The 22423-nt window shown below is 36.8% G+C and overlaps 1 protein-coding gene and 1 pseudogene across 1 annotated transcript; both read left to right on the plus strand.

Annotated features, from left to right (window-relative positions):
* Positions 1–10181: 10181 nt before the first annotated feature.
* Positions 10182–19569, plus strand: LOC132057850 (protein root UVB sensitive 1, chloroplastic). The gene is made up of 7 exons (XM_059450442.1): positions 10182–10987; positions 13573–13848; positions 14163–14219; positions 14401–14599; positions 15756–15868; positions 16486–16662; positions 18780–19569. Exons 1-7 carry the CDS (start codon positions 10271–10273, stop codon positions 19068–19070), a joined length of 1830 nt encoding a protein of 609 aa, XP_059306425.1. The 5' UTR covers positions 10182–10270; the 3' UTR covers positions 19071–19569.
* A 1107-nt stretch (positions 19570–20676) lies between these two features.
* Positions 20677–21880, plus strand: LOC132066755 (probable carotenoid cleavage dioxygenase 4, chloroplastic; annotated as a pseudogene).
* Positions 21881–22423: the final 543 nt, after the last annotated feature.

Here is a 22423-nt window from a genome sequence, read left to right on the forward strand (position 1 = left end):
TCAACTATCACAAACTAATTTGCAAAACACAGACCAACTATCAGTTGTTCACTTTTAATGAGGTGTGTTTTGCAAACTAGTTGGTGATACATAGAAAAAAGTGAAGTAATAGTTGAGATGTGTTTTGCAAACTAGTTGGTGATATTTTAGGTAGGAAACTCTCACACCTGATAATTCAGGTATGAAACTCAAAGAAAAGTGATACTTAAGGTGTGTTTTTGATCCTTATCTGTAAATTTTACTAAAATTTTAAAGATTTAATACTCCCTCCTTCTATGTTTACTTGTCTTGACATGAAACCCCCTTTAGAAAACAATAAATAAAAAGATAGTTTTATTATATCACCCTAATTTTATGTTGAAAAATGAGTTGAAAATAATTATAGTGCTTAAAAATATGAGTAAAATATTTGTCCCAAAGATACTTGTCCATTTAACAAACCAAGATAGAATTAATTAAAAAAAATTCTATTTTGTCCTTAACATTTCTTGTTTTTTAAAGATGATTAGAGTGCAATTTATTGAAGAGAGATAAGGGCAATATAGAAAAAATACACATTTATTTATGATTTCTTAAAGGACGTGCAAAAGAGAAAGTGTACAAGTAATATGGGATCGAGGGAGCAATGAGTTTAAGTTATAAGGGATTTTTACATCATCGAATCATCTATTTATTGTAGGGAAAAGGGTTCAAAACACACTGCAACTTTGGCCGAAATTGCTATAACACACTTCAACTTTGCGGGGGTCCTATGGCCCCTTTGGACTATTTTAAAGTGGAATTATTACTGTAACGGTTCGCTTTTTATGCGGTGTTCGCTTTTTATGCGGCGTTAAGGCATAAAAGCTACTACGAACTCGTTGGTGCTCTTTCGAACTTTTTTTTTTTTAAAAGAGTCACCACCTAATTTTTAGGAAATTAGAAAAACCGGAGGTGAAGGGTTTATTCAAATACCTGAAAAATCCTTCGTAATCCAGAGTTTTAGGTAAGGGTTCTGATGATCCCCTTGGGAAGGTGTTGGCACCCCAGTGTTAAGGATCCGTACTATACGGTTGACCTTCGAATTCCAACGTATGAGTATTTGCATGAACTGTCTATTTAGTGTTTATTCTCGCAAAAAATCTTGTCATTTTTGCATATCATTTTGAAAAAGAAATTAAATATGTTCCTTTTATATATAAGGTACGTAGGTTCGGATTTATACTATTCGGGTAAAATAATTCCCCCCCTTAAGGGTGATGTATTTCGTTTGGACAATGAGTATACGATTGTTGTCTTTATACAAGTTATTTGAAAAATATAAACTCATTACGTTTTGAAATGTCCAATTTTGTCCATGCTTAACTCATACTTTATTTGGTTCGATCCGTATAACACGTTTGGAACACTTTATCCGAGAACTCATATATATACGAATGTATTTATTTTAGAAAATGCATTGTTTAAGACAATTTATGAAATCGGTTTTGTGTTTTGGACTTTCATAGCCAACATTTGATTTTGAAAGAGATCTACCTATTTTGGGCCCAAATGAGTTTGTTTAAAGGCTTTAGGAGTGTTTATATCCTCTCCTTTTTGTTTTTGTAAATGGAGTTTGGCCCGAAAAATCCTTTTGCTTTGGCCAACTTAGGCCTTATCTAATTTTTTTGCTAAAATCAGTGGGGTTTAGCCCCAAGTTATGCCAAGTTGGTTTGTGAAAACACTTTATCTTTAGTTTTAGAAAAATTTTTGGTTTTGAAAATCCATCCGTTTTTCTTAAACACATTTGCAATACTTATGACTTTCAAATACTCTTTTCGCTTCTTGTTTAAAATTTAAAACCGTGTCAAATAGTTTAGTTAGCCCTTTTTTAAGTTATCAAAAATCGTTACGCTAAATTCGGGTTTTTGAAAGAAGTGGTTTGGGGATTTAGAGTCAATCTATGGCATAAGTACCGTTGTCCTAAGACTACTAGTTCACACAATAAGGATTCCACTACAATATAGTTTGTACAAGTTTTACAAATACATAAAAAACTCAAAACAAAACGAAGGAGAGGCAATGAGCAAATGATGTAAAGGCTAGGGGTGTACCAAGCCCCTAGCCAGCCATTTTCACCCATGCCTGGGCCTTCTACGCACCAAGCTTTTACTTTATCTTTACGGACTCAATATCTCAGAGGAAAGAGTTTTCCTTATTGGGCCTGATGTCCAATAGGCAGGCTGACCCGACCCGAGTGGCCATGTGGTGAGGGAGGCAAGAAAAAGGGAAACCGGTTAGTTTATAATTCTTGAACTTATCATGACTATACTAAAAAAAAGCAATACACATCAAACATGTACATATTCGTCAAAACAGACTCAACTATCACGATTATACTAAGAAAAAAGGCCATATACATCAAACATATACATATATATCATCATAGATTCTACAAGTCAAGGAAGCAAGACAGTTGTGTCGAGGCTTATACGTGAATACCACCAGGTCTGTTGGCTGGTCCTTGGCAATGAGGAGGAAAGGTAAGTCGTTGCCACCGTATTCCTAATGCCGCACAAGTTCCAAAAGGTTTCACGAACCCCAGGCATGGCTGGTCACCGGGGAAGGCTAAGACTAGACCCCCACCCCAAATTACCTTGTCCCACACCAACTTAACCACAAAAACATAACCAGATCCCAGGATAAGACACTGCACAGCTGCCCAGATTCACCATACAATGCGATTTAAGAAAACAAAGCATATAAATTCTTGGACTTGTAATAGAAAAATATGACCATGCACACACTTATGAGAGAGGCCAAAAACAGACCAAATGAATCAAAGAAAATAAAAAAACCAAGCCCACAGTCATAGGGTGACACAACTGCAGCTCATAAATTTATAAATGGGACAAGGGCAAAACAACATAGTCATAGAGAAAAATAACACAGCTGCAATATCAAATATGGAAGGATCTGGGAAGATAAATCAAAGTCACACAGTCATGAAAAGGGCACACAAGCTGTGACACTTAAAGGGGCAAATCAGTACCAAACATACCACCATGAAATGAACTAGAGCATCTTAGCCTCTTACCAATGAGAAGAGCACATAGAATCAAACAAGGATATAGCTATGGCAGGGAAGGGGGAGGGGGGGGGGGGAGGTAGGACTGGGGTCCTCCCATGGCTGAGCCTTATGCACCAGGCCTGAAATCAATCTGGAGGGGAAACTAATGTACTCTCAAGGACAAGTAAATAAAACAAGATAAAGGAAAAAGAGCAAGCCAAATTTGCACTTTTACCTAACCTTCCATCTTGTTTCTATTTCAAACTCATGTGCACAATTATTCTTCATTTGGTCAAAGCCAAAATCAATCCTACTAGTTCAATGCTAACTCTAAGTTGGGGAGGGGGGCCTCACTAAGCCTAGTGGGCAGAATCTAGGTGGTTTCTAGAATTCTTGGCAATGAGCATCAGCCCCCATAAACCACAGAAGTGCCATATGACCTCTTATTTGAAGGAGACTGTTGTGAACCAGGCTGGGCCTGGCTTTCCTCTTCTCCTTTCCCCAAGACCCCTTTAAAAGGCCTTTCTTAGGTCATGTGGCTTTGGTTCATTTCCAGCCTTCTCTATGATCACATGGAGGTTGTATCTTTCAAGGTTATCTAGCCTAGAACTTAATATAAAAGGGTTCCAAGTGCACATGCTCAAACCAAACAGACCTATCCATTTATACTAAGGTCAGTGCCATTTCTTAAAAAAATAGGGCAACTAAACTAATTCAAGTGATGGTAGGATCAGGTTCAATCAATACAGACTATTCAGGCTCCCTTGGCTTCCCAGCCTCATCCCAGATAGGTCTACATTCTTCATAGATTCAAGTTATGACATAAGTCTCATCCCAATTAACCCTAAGGGTACACATGACCAAATTAATAACAAAGCAAGCACAACATTCTCACAGGGTGCCTGATGCCCAAGGTAAGCAAGGAATGACACCAACCACATAGGCAAATCACTAGGACCTAGAGATTAAAAAGGTGCGAAAAAGGCACAGGGTAGACTCGCTGAATGAAGACTTCGTGCAAAGTGTTTCTTGTTCCAGGTAAAAGAGAGTTTGACAGTGTTTATAACTTTAGAGCACATCTTTAAAACTAGCATCCTTTAAATCTTACCTTTCCTTTATTACGCAAGCATGTAATAGACATGTTAACTAATCAGGATTACTTGTTAACAAATGAATGAGCTTTAAAGATCTTTGTTAAATAAAAGAGATTTCCAATGGGCAAGTTATATGGGCACTTAGTCAAAACAGTCTTAAAACAATTTTGACCCTTAGCAATGACCTTTCAAATACTTAGACTAATCAGAAGCTTTTCTCAAGGAACAAAAAGAAGGGAAAAGAAAGCAAGAGATAGGTTTATGGAATGATCATAGTTTTGGTAAACAAGGGGATTCAATCATCACATAGAAAACATATTTCAATCAATAAACCAAAGGGGCAAATTCTCAGACACCAGTCATGGATAAACAAGCTAAGAAAAGGTGGATAAAAGACATATGATCACACACGGATCATGAGGAGAAGGTCAAAAAATGAAAGAACGGCATAAAAAAGTTTTTCTCAGAAAACTCTTGAAAGGGAAACAGGATGGGGTGGGGTCATTACCTCCCCTTTTTAGATATCTCCTTTTCCCCGAGTCTCCTATTCTCAACAAAAAAGGGATCTTGGGCTCAGATTTGGTCACTATCTCGATTCATGCCCAGGCTCACCTTTCCCTCTCTTAAAACTCTTCCCCCCATCCCATACCATCTTAATTTTCCAAAACGACAACACAAAGGTCTATAGCGAGGTCCAAACAACCTAACTCTATCACAACTTCCATAGTTGACTCATGACACTATGCCCAACTTTTAAAGACTTTTGTTGCCAAGTTTCAAACATGATGAACCAGGAACAGACCCACCATAAACATGTAACAACAATAGCAAGCTAATGTTCATAAGCAACTTCAGACCAAGATTATAATCATGAAAGGATCTTTGCTCTTAACCACATTGCATTCTAAAAGAAACACATAATTTTTTTCCATCAGGATCAATTCACAGAGAAAACATCAACAGACTCCAATCACCATTACTCTTGCCTTAGCCAAATTCTGAGACATTATCCTCAACCCTTTCTTAGCCTTATTCTTACTCCTTTAAAGAACTCAATTCACAACATCAAAAGGGAAATCAAAGCATCCAAAACAGCCACACAAAGACAAAATTAGCAGACTTATATCAAGGTTCCCATTTATCCCTCCTCCTTTTATCTCTTACTTTCATAATTATCATAACTTAGGTGATCAATCCCCAAACACAAGTTTTTTCTACACACAACACATTCATGGACATTTCTATACATGGTGGACCAAAATAAACTTACACATACACATCTATTTCTTGTCAAGCTACTAATCCTTAAGCTCTTTTCTTTTAATGCCACTTTCAGAATGAATACATCTCATTACTAGGTTAAAGAAAACATGACCATTATCCCCTTTAACAAACCTACTTAACTAAATGATTGACCATTTGAACCAAACAAAGACCACCTCAAGACTACCCTATTTTTCAGTTCCTACAGGTTCTATTCAGAAGTGGGTTCAACAAGTTCCAATGCTTACCACAAGCAAACAAAACAGACAAATGCAAGCCAAGTGAATACTTTTGATCAAGTTCTAATCCCTTCCCCCCATAACCATTATTTAAAGTCTCTATCTCAACATGTTACTAAATGTGATATAAAATACCAAGTTTTAAAGCATCAGGCCATCCTTTCAAGCTAAATATATTACTAAATGGAACAAACAAGAATCAAGACAGTATCTTACTTAATCCACCTGCGGCCATTAGACACCCTTAAGGCTAACACATTATCAAGTAGAACAAATAGAATACTATAGAGCACACAGCAGACCCTCAATCTTCAAACCAAACACATGATTAAGTAGGACAAACAGGATCAGACTAGGTCCAATACATATCAAACCTTCAACTTTCCAAACAAACACATGATTAAGTAGGACAAATATGATCAGACTAAGTCCCTACATAACAAGTCTTCAACCTTTATACAATCTCCAAAAACAAACACACTATCAAATAGATTACTCAGCATCAAACACATCACTTTAATAGGCCTTTAACCTTTTTTTTTTTAATTAACCTTCAAACCAAACACACTTCTAAATGGACACAGCCAAGAATTTAAGTCAAATAAATCACTCAAAGGTCCTATAACCTTAAGCCAACCCCTAAACCAAGCACTTTCACATGGAACACATAGAACTAAGCTAAGAATAATACATAATAGACCCCCTTAATCCCAATTTAAAACACAAGACTCATTATACACACATCGAACAAACACATAGCTTAAATTACATTCTAAACCATACATAATACACTTAATCAAATGAAATTACACTAATATAGACATAAATCTAAATGGAAAGCAATAAACTCAAAAGCACCTTTTGTGAGTGCAACCGAGGCAAGCGATGGACTTGGATGCTTTCTATGCTTCCAATGCCAGACTCGGCCACCAATATCGCAACCAAATAAAATATAGCAAACTTTTAGAACTAAGGAAAAACTTAAATCTTTCGGCTAAAGCTTAAAAATATGACTGATGGAACTTTGAACTTGAAAAAATCGTAATTTCAAGCCTTTCTTAGTTCCAGCCCCTTTTTCTTTTTGAACAAATGAGAACCCCATAACTCATCTTAGAACTCAAAAAACCGATGTGGGACTTGTAGATTTACACAAGTCTTCACCTAAAACTTCAACACACGGCCCGGATTTAAAGTAAAAATGAAATCAATGGCTCAAATCACTTCAACACTAATGTAAACGACGGAAAATATAAAGAAAGGGGCGAATTTGTACCTTTAGGGGCTGTTTGGCTAGATTTTGTGGAAGAGGAGGCGTGAAGGAGGATGGGAGCAATAAATGCTCCGTCCTTTCCTCCACGCCGAACCTTGTTCACGCATCAAGTGGCGATGGGACAACTAAGGATGGGGGAGGGATAGGGCTAGGGTTTTAAACCCTGGCCTTGAGAGAAAGGGAATGACCCCTTAGGGGTCGTTTGATATGAGGCGGGGAGTATTATTTACTCCGCCTTCGGGGCAGGCGATTAGGTGACACGGGCTCGGTCCCTTAAAAAAAAAAACACAATATTATATATATGTATGTATATATATACACACACACATATATACACATACACACACACACACACACACACATATATATATATACACACACACACACATACACACACACACACACACACACACACACACACACATATATATATATATATATATATATATATATATATATATGTGCGTGTGTGTGTGTGTGTGTGTGTATACATGGTCTATACATAAATAATAAAAATAAAAACCAATTATTAGCCTATTAGGACTTAATTAATTTTAAAACATGACTTGTTAAAAATCATTTTGCAGATAATGGTCCCAATAATTTACCAAATTAATTAACCAGATAATTTATTAATTAAACAACTACGCAAACACACAGAATCAAGGTTTGAGGGGTAAAAATGGTCAATTCTTTTAATTACTTAAATTGCCTTGGACAATAAAGAGAATAAATCACCCATTACTCTAATTTTCTTTGATTTAGTCAATTAATTAAATAATCATTCAAAATGTTTTTTGCCCTTGATTAATTCCAAAAATATTCACTAAATGTCATAAAACCTCAATTAATTTCCAAAAAATTTAAAATAACTTGAAAATTCTCTTTATCAATTTAAAGGGGTGAAATATTATCCCAAATAATTTTCATAAAAATCACCTAGACCTTTTAGGGTGGGCAACTGATTTTACTTATTCTCCAAGGACTCCGAGTATTTAAAAAAAATTATGGGAGGCCAAAAATTAGGTGCCAACAATTACCTCCTTAAAAAGCCAAAACCAAATTTATGTCCAGGGATGGAATACACGCGCCTGTTTTTACCATTTATTTTTATTTTCTTCAGGATTTTCCCTACTTCTTCTTTATTTCTCTACTCTTTCTATACCTTCTTCCACCATTAACACTCAACCTCTCAATTTAGACCTTTACTACGTAGAGGATCTCACATTAAAATCCAACAAAAACATCTCAAAACTTTCTTTTAGACTAAATTAGCAGAAACTTCATTGAGAAATTCAAATCAATAGAAAATCCAAATCATCCGAAAAATCAAATTCACATTTCCGGCAATCATCCCGATGAATAAAGATTAGGGACTCCGAATTTTATTTGATTTTATCTTTTGGGTTTTGAGGGCAAAGAGAAGAGATGAAATCAAAGAAACAAATGGGTTGCCGGCGTTGAAGAGAAAGATGGAGGTACTCGACAGTATTTCGATTATCCAATGGTGATTAATCTGTTGAAAAGCCATAGATTGAGTTTCCTTGAAAGCAAACTTGGTGAAGAGCATCAATGCTTCATACGTTAATGGTGGTTTAGAAACCCAACAAAGGGGATGAAGAGAAACATAATGAAAAGGAAAATGAAAATAAGAAAAAGAAAATAGATATTTCTAAAACTGCTTATAAAATAAATTTTAAACATTTTCGTTTCTTCTCTCACTCTCTTTGAGACAGTGAAATAGAATCTCTTTGCCACCTCAACACCTAGGGAGCTAATAATTCCACTTTAAAGTAGTTTAAGGGGGTCATAGGACCCCCGCAAAGTTGAAATGTGTTATAGCAATTTCAGCCAAAGTTGAAGTGTGTTTTGAACCGTTTTCCCTTTATTATAATAGGTAATCTGTCTTATTTTTGTGATTACGAATTTCATATTTTTAGGAGACTTAGATGTTGAAATCTTTGAGTGACCTGAAGTGTAATTTTTTAACACTGATATAGTGTACGTAATTTGTACTCATTGCTAATCTAGTAAACAATGATAACAACTAATTTACTAAACTACACTAATAATGTACTCCATCCATTTCAATTTATGTGGTTCCCTCCGTATATTTCGAGAGTATAACGAGTTATGCAATTGCAAATTTTATATTTTTAATTATTTAAAGTATTTTTAACTATTGTGACTTATAGTACTTCTTATGTAGTTTTGAAATGAGTTAATAGTCATAACACATCTCAACTATCATTTTTTCATGCGTTTCACACTGTGTGTACAAGTTGTTCTCTTTTCCTACATAAATTATTCAACTAGATGTGTTTTGAATACATAATGGTGAATGGTGATCGTTTAGGAAAATGAAAAAATTGATAGTTTAGATGAAACTCGTGAAAAAGTGATAGTTCAGATAGGGCTGCTTATTGGTCGGTTTCGGTTTATTGGTTTTTGGTTTGTAAATACGTCAAACCAAAACCAAACTGATTAGATATTCGTTATCGGTTTTCGGTTTAACTAATAAGAAAATGCTCCGCTATTTTTTTTTTTTTTGCTTTCTCTGGTTTTCATTTGTTCATATACACACTGGTTTCATGCATAAAGTCTACACAAATTACAAGACAAAAACTATAAAATACACTGTAGCAATCTTTTAAAAACAAAAATTGGGTAGTTCTTAGCTCATCTTAGTTCATTTCTTCATAAACAAGACCAATTTATTCATAAGGAAAACACCACCAGCAAGACAAATTATAAAATGCAAAAGAAAGCAGTAAGCTGCATTAGCACCAAGCCAGCAACTTCAAAGATCCAAAACTGAGAGAACTCGCAAGCCCTAGTTTCGTTTGAGAAGTGAGGGAGAGAGGAATTGCAAGCGTTGGTTCATATAAGAACTGAGAATTGAGAGAATATTAATTCATTAGAATAAGTGTGCCTGCGGTAAGTAATTAATTTAGAAATAAGCAAGTTTGTATTTAAAAATTAAAATGTAAAGCAACTAATATATAATTAGGGATAAAAATGTAATTTTAATATAAGCTTATTGAGTTATCGGTTTAATCATTAACTAAATTCTTAAAATCGGAAAATCAAACCGGTAACCTAATAAAAAAATTTACAAAACCGTTTACAAATAACCCGATATCAATAAACCAATAACGTTTTTATTGATTCGTTTTATCGATTAAATGATTTTTACACGCCCCTAAATTGAAGTTGAGGAGTGTTTTTATGGTCAAAGTTAATAAATTTGACTCTCAAAAAGTCAAAATGATGTCATCACGTAAAATAGAAGAAGAAGAAGAAAACCAAACCGCTCGAAAACGAATTCCAAGAGACCCAACAACCCCTCCCTCAGGAATTCTCACTACTACTAGTCATGAGCTCCCACGCTCTCTCTCTTCCCCACCGTTTCACTTCACCGCCGTTTCCCCTTCTTCTTCCTCCTCCAACCACCGCCTTCTTCCCTCTCACCACCGCTTTTACTCCACTTAAACTCCATAGGCAGTCTCTTCTTCGACTTTCCGCCTGCCTAGATAACAACAACGGTAACGGCGGAAATAACGGCGGAAGTAACGGCGGAAACGGCGACAACAATGACGGTGATTGGTGGAGCAATTTCTTCAATTTTGATAAGCGAAAATCACTTCTCCTCTTCCTTCCTTTTACTCGTAATAATGAAGATAGTTTTATTGATTCTATGTTGTCATGTAAACCTTTATTATTATTCTTTGTATCAGTTACTTCATCAATTACATGTTCCTTACTATTAGCTTCATTTGTACAAGCACAAACTAATAATAATGGAGAGGAAATTGTGTATGAAATTAGAGGAGGAAAGAAGTTTGAACTCATACCTGATTATACAAAGGATGAATTTGTACAATCAAAGGCAATGTGGTACGATTTATTGTTGGAATCGAGATCGGGTAGTAGTTTTGTTTCGAATTTGTGGATGCAATGTAAGGAGTTGTCAATGAATTTGTTGCTTCCCGAGGGGTTTCCGGAGAGTGTTACGAGTGATTATTTGGAGTATGCACTTTGGAGAGGGGTTCAAGGTGTTGCTGCACAAATTAGTGGTGTTCTTGCTACTCAGGTATTACTAATTTTGTGTTGATTTTCTTGTGAAATGAGAAATTTGGAATCCATGTTGTAAGGGGTCGTTTGGTAGCTAGTTAGGAGGTAAGTTATTCCTGTATTAAATCTTGTGTAAGTAATCCTATGTTTGGTAGCTGGTTAGGAGCAGTGTTATGAAAAGCGAAAAGCGCAAAAAAGCTCTAAGGCAGTTGGGGCTTTAAGCGTAAATTAAGCGCGGGCTTTAATGAAAAAGGGCGCAATGTGGCAAAAATACAATATATATATGTTTGGTCCAAGACTAATAATAATAAGCATGAATAAGAAATGTATGGACAAAGAAATTGTAAAAGCATTACGATAAAGTGAAATATCAATTATCTAGTGTCACCTCTTCAAGAGAGGATCATTGGCAAAGAAGAGTATGTCTTAGAGACTTGATGATGACACTGAAGCGCACATAAAGCGAGGCGAAGTGCTCAACATGTTTTGAGCCTCGCTTTAGGTCTTAAGCGCGCCTTTGACAACATTGGTTAGGAGGTAAGTTATTCATGTATAAAATTAATATGGTGTTTGGTTTGCAATTTAGAAACCCGCATAATTAATATATGTATAAGTTACGAGGAAATCTACGTACTCCTTATTTTATGCGGGATAGAAGATGGATTAACTAATACATGAATAACTAGACCCTGCATAACTAATTCCTGGACAAGATAATACATAGATTTCCTCATAACTAATCCCTGCATTGACTGCATAACTCTAACTAGCTACCAAATGGCCCGTTAAGCGTTTAAAATTTATTGGATTAAATCCTTAAATTAAGTTGTACTATATTACATTCAAGATATATTAGTCCAATTAAATACTGTGGGTTAATTCCTTGAATAAATATGTACTATTCTGCGTTGAGCTAAACGGTCCAAAGATACTCTTAACATAATGTGATATTATCCGCTTGGCGCTAAGCCTGCACGGTTTTCCCCAAAAGGCCTCATATCATTAAGAGTATCCAACACCTTATAAGTAGCTCTTTTTTCTTTTTAGCTACCAATGTGATACTTTGTTCGCACACCCAACAATCTCCCCCTCGAACTAAGTTCCACGTGCCTCATTACCATAATTCACGGGTCAGAGATTCAACATGTCTGTGTGTCACCCACATCGTCAAAGTGTTTACAGTCACCGAACCCAAAGGCTGTGTATGCGTCTTCAAAGCTATGGGTAAAGGTCGTAAACCGGCCCATAGACGGGCAAAGGCACTAAGCCGGGCCCCATGCTGCACTCTGCCATCTTCATACTCGTCCTGCCAAACCATTGGCTCTGATACCAGTTGTTGGGCTAAAACGGTCCAAAGATACTCTTAACATGATGTGATATTGTCCGCTTTGGGCCAAGCCCGCACGATTTTTCCCAAAAGGCCTCACATCATTAAGAGTATCCAACACCTTATAAGTAGCTCTTTTTTCTTTTCAGCTACCAATGTGGTACTTTATTCGCACACCCAACATTATGCCGCCAATGGTCTAGCTGAAGCATTCAATAAGACTCTGAGGGTGTTTGGATTGGCTTATTTTAAGTGCTTATTGGCTTTTAAGCACTTTTCTAGTTTTTGTGGTGTTTGGCAATGATAAAAAGTGCTTAAAAGCACTTACTTTTAGGCATAAAAAGTACAAAAATAAGCCAAAAGCCAAAAGTTGGGTATTACCAACTTATGGCTTTTAGCTTATAAGTTACTTTTTAAAAGCCAATCGAAACACCCTCTCTGTGTAATTTGCTGAAGAAAGTTGTTTCCAGGTCCAAACACGATAAGCATGAATGAATAGAAGAAGCTCTATGGGCGTATAGGGTAAATCACCGCAAACAACCCCATGCTCACTTGTTTATGGAGATGAAGCAGTTACACCACTTGAACGCCAGATACCTTCTTTGCTACTTGCTATTCGAGCAGCGCTCATTGAAGAAGGGAACGAGTCTCGCGGAGTTAGAGGCTCTTGTCGAGAAGAGATTAGAAGCGCAACAAAGTCTTGATATGCATATAGTTTTCTTCTTCTTTTGTGGTTATCTAAATCAACAAAATCTGAGTTAACGCATAATCTATTTTAAGACTGAAATAGGTTCAGCTAGCCTAATAATATTGTACTAACATTATAATTGCTATGAAAATTGAATCCAAGTGGATGAACAAGATATGATTTCTCTAACTCATGGCTAACTGTTTTGGGATGAGGTGAAGTTGAGTATAGCCTAGTGGTTGGGTAAAGTGGAAGTCCAATGGATTCTTTTTTTTTTTCTTTTTCCAAAGACGTTTTTCGAGCTAGCTTATGTGCACCTTGATTAATCTACTGAGTAGGCCATTGCATGCTACATGCAAAGATTAGGCTCACATGAGTCTTGTAGCTGAGATTCGAATATGAGATCTCCAAGTTGTTGCTCCTATTTCCTCTGCCACTCAGTCATCCTCTTCCGGATGAAAGTTTAATAGATTATATATATGCTTTTGTTTGTTTTTTTCTGTTTCACCTTTGTGGTCTTGAATCATCTTTAGAAGAAAATCATAGGAGTGAAAAATGCTGATTTATTTTCATACTTTGTTATGTGTAGGCCTTGCTTTATGCTGTTGGATTAGGGAAAGGGGCTATTCCTACTGCTGCTGCTGTTAATTGGGTGCTTAAGGATGGAATTGGATATCTTAGCAAGATTCTTTTGTCGAATTATGGCAGGCATTTTGATGTCAATCCTAAGAGCTGGAGGCTGTTTGCAGACCTTTTGGAGAATGCTGCTTATGGGCTGGAGATTTTGACCCCTGCCTTCCCGCATCTGTTTGTTCCTATTGGAGCTGTTGCTGGCGCAGGGAGATCAGCTGCTTCCTTAATCCAGGTAATGTTTTTGAAGCCAAGTGTGAATCTGATCATGATTAAATAAGGGCAAGGTTCTGATCTGCATGTTTTTATAGCAAATGCACTATATTGCTGGTATCATGTCTCAAAGATGTGCTGCAACTTGCCGTTAGGTGTTTCATTAAATTTATGTAAATTTTATCTTCACGATAGAGAAGAATTAGATGTTATGCCGCCACACACAATCTCCCCTCCCTCATCACCGATGGAAAACAAGAAAGAAAAAGAAAAAGAAAAAAGGAGATTAAGGTTCATACAGTAAACAATGATAAGCAAAAATCTTTTGTCTTACAGGCTGCTACAAGGAGCTGCTTCTATGCGGGTTTTGCTGCTCAGAGGAACTTCGCTGAGGTAATTTCTTCACTTCTATATACTGACTTTGGTTGTCAAAATATGGTGGGGACATGAAACTTCCAATGTTCCTGCCTGTCTGTTGATTACCTACAAGAACCACTCGTATATTTGTGCATATGCCTTGTGAGGTGTTACTGGAAGAAAAATATTTCTATTCTGAATCAATTACTAATAACAGGTGATTGCAAAGGGTGAAGCTCAAGGAATGGTGAGCAAAGCTATTGGAATAATGCTTGGCATTGCACTGGCTAACTGCACCCGCTCTTCTACGTCTCTTGCTCTTGCTTCTTTTGGAGTGGTAACTTGGATCCACATGTTCTGTAATCTGAAGTCATATCAGTCCATTCAACTAAGGACTTTAAATCCTTATCGTGCAAGTACTTACTAATCTTCTTTTGCGTTCTTATTTCTTAGATAAAGCAATTAATTTGAAAAGCACATGAAATGATTCTTTGTATTCTATATTTTGTGTGTTAATCTGATTTCGGTGGATTCTTTTACATGAGAGTGGCCTATTCTTCTTGTTTCTATTGATAGGATGAGTGTTCACGAGATGACCTATAAGACGATCACTTTTACTGTTGGAAAGTACATCTCAGCTTTAGTTGTAAGTTTCTGTCCTGAATGATGTTTTGTTGGAAGAGCAGGAAAAGGAGAAGGCGTAGAGCTTAGAACATGGTTCCCCTTGCGATGACGTGGGTTGTTTGGAGATAGAGAGAAACAAAAGAGCTTTTGATGGGGTTGAGTCGAGGTTTACTCAATTGAGGAGTAGCCTCCGGTCACTTATTTTCTTTTGTTGCACCATAAAGTCCCTTGTTGTATAGAGAAATGGTTGGATTTTGTAGAGAATCATCTTCTTTTTTAGATTCTTTACTTTTTGGTTTACCCTTTGTATATGGGCCTTTTTTGTGGCCATGTTTATAAATGAAATACATTTACCTGATCCAAAAAAAAAAAAAGTGATTAGTTGTGGAACATGTGCATATGCATTTATAGCTTTTATGACATGTACCTTGCAGCATATATCACATTATCATGACAATTGGATAAGGATTATATATATTGACTTTATTATTAACTGCTGGAAAAGTGTCCATTGTAAGCATGTGTACTTAGATGCTAATAGCTATAGTACATCAAAGAAACCTATCCAGTTTTCGGAACCTGAAATGCTCGACCTCGAAAAGAAGATAAATCTAGTAACCAGAGGAAAAATAAGATAAAACTGAGTTACTTGTGTTGTTCAGATGCTTTTGCACTTTTATAGACTTGCTTCGGGGGGGGGGGGGGGGAGGGAGTGCAGCTGGAGGTTAAAACGGCTGAAGAACAACATATTTATAACTATATGTCAACAGGTTAATGAAATTTTCAAGAATTCTGTGACTTTAACTTAAGAATGAATAGATTTGCAGTTTTGCTAAAAAGAAAGAAAGAATGAAATTTACAGGTCGTTGATGTTTTAGCAAGGTATACTATCCAGTCGAATTTTTGTTGCTCTAATTTATCTTACTTAGCGTCTATTTTTTTTGATAGGTCTAGTCTTCAGTGAATATCTGCTCAGTGGTCTAGTTCCTTCTGTTAAAGAGGTCAATGATGAGGAGCCCCTTTTTCCCGCTGCTATTTTAAATCTAAAGGCAGCATATGAAGTGAGTTTGCTTTCACTTTTACTAGTTTCATAAGATATTTTCCCTCTATCTATGCAAATTTCAGAAGCTGTAATTAGTTCTTCTGTGTGCGTGTTAACGTCTACATTTAAGCAGTAAAATGTATTATTCTCCATGGGGACGGGGTTGGGGGGGGGGGGGGGGCGCAGGGGAGGTAGGCATACTCTTTATATCATTCTATAAGTTGATAGGAGGAATAGAAAAGATGGATATATCCTCAGAAAGACAACGTTAGCAAGTTATAATGATAAATGAGATGTTTTCATGTGCAACTATTTACATCAAATAACAGTAGGAAAACAATAAACTAGTAGAAGAAACTAAGGAAAAATATGTCTATTCCAACACAAAAGGATAAAAATAATAATAATAATGGTAACGTACAACACGCAAGATAGGCATAATCTTGAGTGATTATGAGTACCAAGGATGACCTAGTGACTAGGGATGGCCCTAAATAGACTATAACTCTTGTTCCTTGTTGGGAATGCGAGAAATTTCTCTGTTGATGCCAGCTTCCGGTTAAAAAGATATAATTTGGCTTTGACTTGCCAATTGTGAAAATAGACTATATTCTCTGATTATTGTAATCTTTTCAGACACAAACGGAAGTACTTACTGACCATGCTAAGCAAGCAGCTTCTGGGATTGTGCGACGGTTGCAGCTGGGTTCTAAACTTTCTGATGTTGCTACAAGTCGAGAAGATGCCCTTTCTCTGTTTGAACTGTACAAGAATGAAGGTTACATTTTGACTGAGCATGAAGGAAGATTTTGTGTAAGTAAATCTTCATTTTGCTTGTTTGTTATTACCCTCACTCTTAGTTTGCTGCACTCCGTTCAGGCGCTCCCCCTTCCCCTCTTTGTTTCTTTTAGAAACTACTCATTATTTTCATTGTTGAGACATCACTTGTTTAGACTAACCTCTAAATTCCAGCTAAAGATTTTATTTGGACTACCATCTTCAATAGAGTCTTTGGCGGTTAAGATCTCTGTTCAAAAGATGAAAACGAGATGAGAATGTTGAGATGGATGTGTTCACAGGATTAGGAATGAGGATATTCGGGATAAGGTGGGGGTGGCCTCGGTGGAAGACAAGTTGCGAATGAGATGGTTTGGGCATGTAGGAGAGAAGATGCGGAGCTAGGGGTAGGCGAAGAAGTATTGGGGGAGGTAATTAGACACGACATGGCACCCTCACGAGGACATGACCTTAGATAGGAGGGTTTGGAGGATCAATTATAGTAGAAGGCTAGTAGATAGTCCGTTACCGTTCTTATTAGTATTTTCCTTTATGATATAATTTCTTATGCTCCATTTATGCTATCAGCTTTCATTATTTTCTTCATCATTATTTTATTTTATATTATTGCTTTTACATGTGCTTTGAATTTCTTAGCATTTACTTGTTTATGCTTTTATGCTTTTCTAGTTTTCTATTACGATGTGGGATTATGTGGGTTGTTGTTGTTGTTGTTGTTGTACCATCTTCAATAGGTGTTAACTTCATAAAAGATGGTGAATAAATAAAAGATAGCTTACCGAGGACATGACCCTAGATAGGAGGGTGTGGATATCGAGGATTATAGTAGAAGGCTAGTAGTAGGATTAGTATTATTTTCCTTTCCAGTAGGATCAGTATTATTTTCTTCATCTTTATTTTAGTATTCTTGTATTTCTTATTCTTAGTTTTCTATTACTACTTGTTGTCGCTTCTGCTTTATTTTTCTTACTATCCTGACGATGTTGCTGCTTATGTTTTTGTATTGACGTATTTCTGCTTTACTTGAGTCGAGGGTCTATCGGAAATAGCCTCTCTAACTACCAACGTAGGGGTAAGGTCTGCGTACACTCTACCCTCCCCAGACCCCACTTGTGGGATTACATTGGGTATGTTGTTGTTAATAAATAAAAGATGGTGAATAAAGAGTTGGAGCTCAAATTTCTGATTGTTCTGCTTAAGGAACCTTTCTTTTTATCTGGAATAGTTGATCATATATTGGCCTTTCCAGCGGGTGATTGTATTTACTATAACTAAAGAAAGATTAAACCTCCCCCACCCGCCTCCCACTGGGACATTCACTATGAATGTGGGGTATTCAAACAAGCTAAACTTAGTCATAACATGTTTTAGGCTTTGAGTGGAAAGAATAATATAGCCCTTCCCATGTTTCTTTAAGAGACTATATTTAATGTTCTGGAACTCCATTCAGATGCAACCCAGCTACTTTGACCTACACTTTTTTGGTATATATTACGAAGTGCAAAGTAAATACGAGGATTCTACAGAATCCATTTTGTGACTTGCAAATCGCAATCACCACTGGTGAGTTATGATGGTTACCGTTTGAGTTAAAAGCAATTCAAAATTTTATGCTAGTATTAGCAAGCAAAGTTGGGAATTGCCATGATAAGAGATCAAGAATTAACATGCTCTTCCTTCTTAGTACAACAATTGTTCTGTAATTGCATCAGTGTAGCTACTTTAAGGCTTAAGCTGATCACCAAGAAGTATGGTGGATCTCATAAAAACAGTGATTGAGATCTAAGGTTGGCCTCCTTAAGTGTGAATTATTGGAGTTAGTGTTTGCAGAATGAAATGTCATTTAGAGATATTGAACTGTGTGAATAAGGGAGAAACTCCATGAAGAGAAAATTAGTGATTCATTATTTCATTCACTTAGCAGGCAAAGATAATTACTCCAGTGTGACAAATATCAGTGAGATGAGCATGGTTAGATCGTTAGCAGGCTTGTTTCTCTAGGGAATTTTCCTTATTCATTTCTTGGCTTTCTCTCTCGCTTCTGCTTTCCTTTTCTTTGTTGAGATAGGGGGTGGGGTTGACCTCATTCACTTAGCTGACATTTTTCCGTTTATTTGCACTTGTTGGAGCAGATTGTACTGAAAGAAAGTTCATCACCACAAGATATGTTGAAGTCATTGTTTCATGTCAATTACCTGTACTGGTTGGAGAATAATGCAGGAATCAAGTCGAGCAGTGTAGCTAATGACTGCAGGCCTGGGGGAAGGCTACAGATGTCTTTGGAGTATGTTGAGAGAGAGTTTAATCATGTCAAAAGTGACGGTGAGGTAGCAGGTTGGGTAACTGATAGTCTCATCGCGAGACCTTTGCCAAATCGAATTCGGTTGGATTACGCAACTGTATCTTCTGTTGCAGAAGGTTGACCTTATATTACAAGGCACGGTTTATTTGAGCAAGCTGTTGTTTCCCAGCTCAAGTCAGCTGCCAAACCATGGTGATGGGTTCACTTTGGATGCATCTACAGGCGGAAGAGCTTGAAAACGACTGATGAAACCCATTTCGGTGACTGTACAATGAGCTTGAAACGGTGTCATACTGGAATGTGGATCAAGAATTGGACGATGCAGTATGCAGGTTGAATGGGGTGGGTTCATGCGAGTATCTGAATTCTTGAATTCATTGCTATTCTATCAATAGCTATGAAGTTCCATCGATCTTGATCAGATAACGTTGCAACATGTGGGGCCTCTCCTCCATTCTTTCATGAACAGGGGCGGAGCTAGAGTGTAGGGAGCAGGTTCGGCAAAACCCAGTAGTTTGGGTTCAAACTTGCCATACAAATATTCATTTAATATGTACAAATTATTAATTTAGAACTCAGTAGCTCAGAAGGGATATAATCTCCTACCCATACGCTTTAAATTCTGGCTCCGCCTCCACTTTCGTAGTTTAGTTATCTTCTTACTCATATTTCCCTCTAAGTTTGCACAGAGGCTATAGTAAACACTTTGCTTTATCCAAAAAAACAGGAAACACTATGGGGGATGGATGAAGCAGACCAAAAGCATGTTAATCACCCTACCTCTACATGGCGTTGGGGTCACTCTATAATGATTTGTAATATCAAGCACTAGATTTTTTTTGCCTTTCTTGTCTGTGGAGGTGTGGAGGTTGAGAAATACGAGATCATTTCTATCATTCAAATTGTAATTGATCACAAGAGGCCATTTTCTCTTGGGGGATGTGTGAAAAGATAAGGAAACAAGCCTTGATGAGAGTAGACAATTCTACACGTCAGTCATTTTCAAGCGCCCATCATATAGATAAGTTAATTACATAAAATATCAACATCCTTTAATTATACACATCAGTCTTAATTGGAACAAACCTGAGGTTATATGGTTTATTGAAGCTAATGCGTATAATTAAAAGAAGTAAGATATTTTAAGTGGTTAATTTATTTATGTAATGAGCACTTGAAAACAGGCGCAAAGGTTTTTTAAAATTTTGAGCTGAAAGTGTCTAACAGGAGCAACTTTATCATCTCTTCAGGTGCTCAACCGGAACATGCTATAGTTCGAGTGTCTAAATGAAATTTACGAACAAGTTCAAGGGCGTATTGATATATTCCGCCTATAATATTGTTATATGCCAATATTCCAACCTTCTTGTTTTTTTTTGGATGATATACATACTAGCTGTAATTTTTTCCTTATTAAGGCACTATTGGAAACACTTTTCCAAAGGCAGTAGGTTTGGTAAAATTGGACATCCATATCAGAAATTGATCAACGTGATTGCATAGTCGCCGCTAGATTATTTGGCCAGTAGTGAGTCTTCTTTGTGGCAAAGGAGCCTAACAATTTAGCAGATTGATGGCTATGTTGTGTGTTATATGCTTAATGAAAGCACAAGATCATGACAACAACATTAATCTGTCACCTAAATATATTTGGTCAGATACAATTTATCAAATAATTGTTCCCCAGGTTCGGTGTCTGGATGAATAGTCTCTTTCCTTTCATCTTAACCTCGTCCTATAAATTAACCCCCCCCCCCCCCCCCCCATGGCCTAGTATCATGCAACTTAATTTCCTTTATCAAGCAAGTCCGAAAAAACGTAATAGACTGCTACTCTTAAGTTCGCTCTTTTTTCTTGCCTTGTCTTTCTCTCTACTGCGAACTAATATTCTTTGATCTTCTTAAGAGAATACAAGCTATGAATGCTTTCACTTTTTCCTTCACTTCCACATTATTACCACACCCCAAAACTCTTCACTCTCCTAATCGGACATCTTCTTTTTCATCAGTAAACCCTAAAACATCTTCATATAGATCTCCAAAAGCCACAGCAAAAAGTCCATCATCTAAACAACATGATAAACCCCCAAGAAAACCCTTATTAGAACCTTCATTTATCGAAGTTATCTTGAATGCATGTGACGCTTTCATCGATACTTTCATTAATCCTCTTCATCATCCTTCCAATGATCCAAAATGTGTTCTCGCTGACAACTTTGCTCCTGTGGACGAACTTCCTCCGACAGAATGCGAGGTGGTAAAAGGAAAACTTCCACCGTGTCTCGACGGCGCTTACATTAGAAATGGGCCAAATCCGCAGTATCTTCATCGTGGACCTTTTCATCTCTTTGATGGTGATGGAATGCTTCACTCTACTAGAATTTCTCAAGGAAAAGCAATATTTTGTAGCCATTATGTTCAAACTTACAAGTAGTTGGTAGAAAAAGAAGCGGGGTTTTCAATCATTCCTAATCTCTTCTCCGACTTTAATAGCCGTATTTCCTCTGTGACTCGTGGAGCAGTGTCTATAGCTAGGACAAAATTTGGTCAATTCGATCCAAGCAATGGTATTGGCCTTGCAAATACTAGCTTGGCTCTATTTGGAGGCAATTTATTTGCTCTTTGTGAATCTGATCTTCCTTATGGTATAAAATTAGCCCCAAACGGTGATATCATAACAACTGGTCGCCATGATTTTGATGGAAATCTTTTTATGAATATGACAGCACATCCCAAAATTGATCCAAACACTGAAGAGGCTTTTGCTTTTCGTTACGGTCCAATATCTCCATTTTTAACTTATTTTAGAATTGACCCTAACGGGACCAAAAGTCGTGATGTACCAATTTTTTCCATGACACATCCATCTTTTGTTCATGACTTTGCCATCACAAAAAATTATGCCATATTTAATTTCCTGACATACAAATAGAAATGAACCCTTGTGCATAAGGTCAAGGAAGACTTTTAATAAGTGTTAGACAAGTATTTAAAGGTTTCGGGATCAAGCGAATCGAAGAAAATAGGTTCGTTGAAAATTTAAAAAAACTTGGCAAAAATTTTTTGACGGAAATTTTGGTCCAACTTGTCAGGGGAATATCTCCTAGAATAGAAGGAAATACGGAACCCATAACCTATGTAAATTGAAGTTCAGCGAGTCTTCTTTCCAATGCAACTGACAGATCGTATTTCTGTGAAGTACGGAGGAAAATACGGCCCATACTTTTTGGGCGTATTTTGCTAAAAATTTCCAGAACTTAAAATTTTTGCCCCCCAAAGTACGTGATACTGTTCATCACGTACTTCAAAGTACGTGATGAACAGCAACACGTACTATTCTCGAGATTTCCAGAAATTGGGGCGGTGGAATTTTTTCCCCAACTTTTATATACCCATTTCCACGACTTGGGCCTCATTTTTCACCCAAAATCAAACCTTAATTTCTCTCTAAGCTCCCCCTTAACACCCATAAACA

The sequence above is a fragment of the Lycium ferocissimum genome, chromosome 1, assembly GCF_029784015.1.
Source record: "Lycium ferocissimum isolate CSIRO_LF1 chromosome 1, AGI_CSIRO_Lferr_CH_V1, whole genome shotgun sequence".
Classification (NCBI taxonomy): Eukaryota; Viridiplantae; Streptophyta; class Magnoliopsida; order Solanales; family Solanaceae; genus Lycium; species Lycium ferocissimum.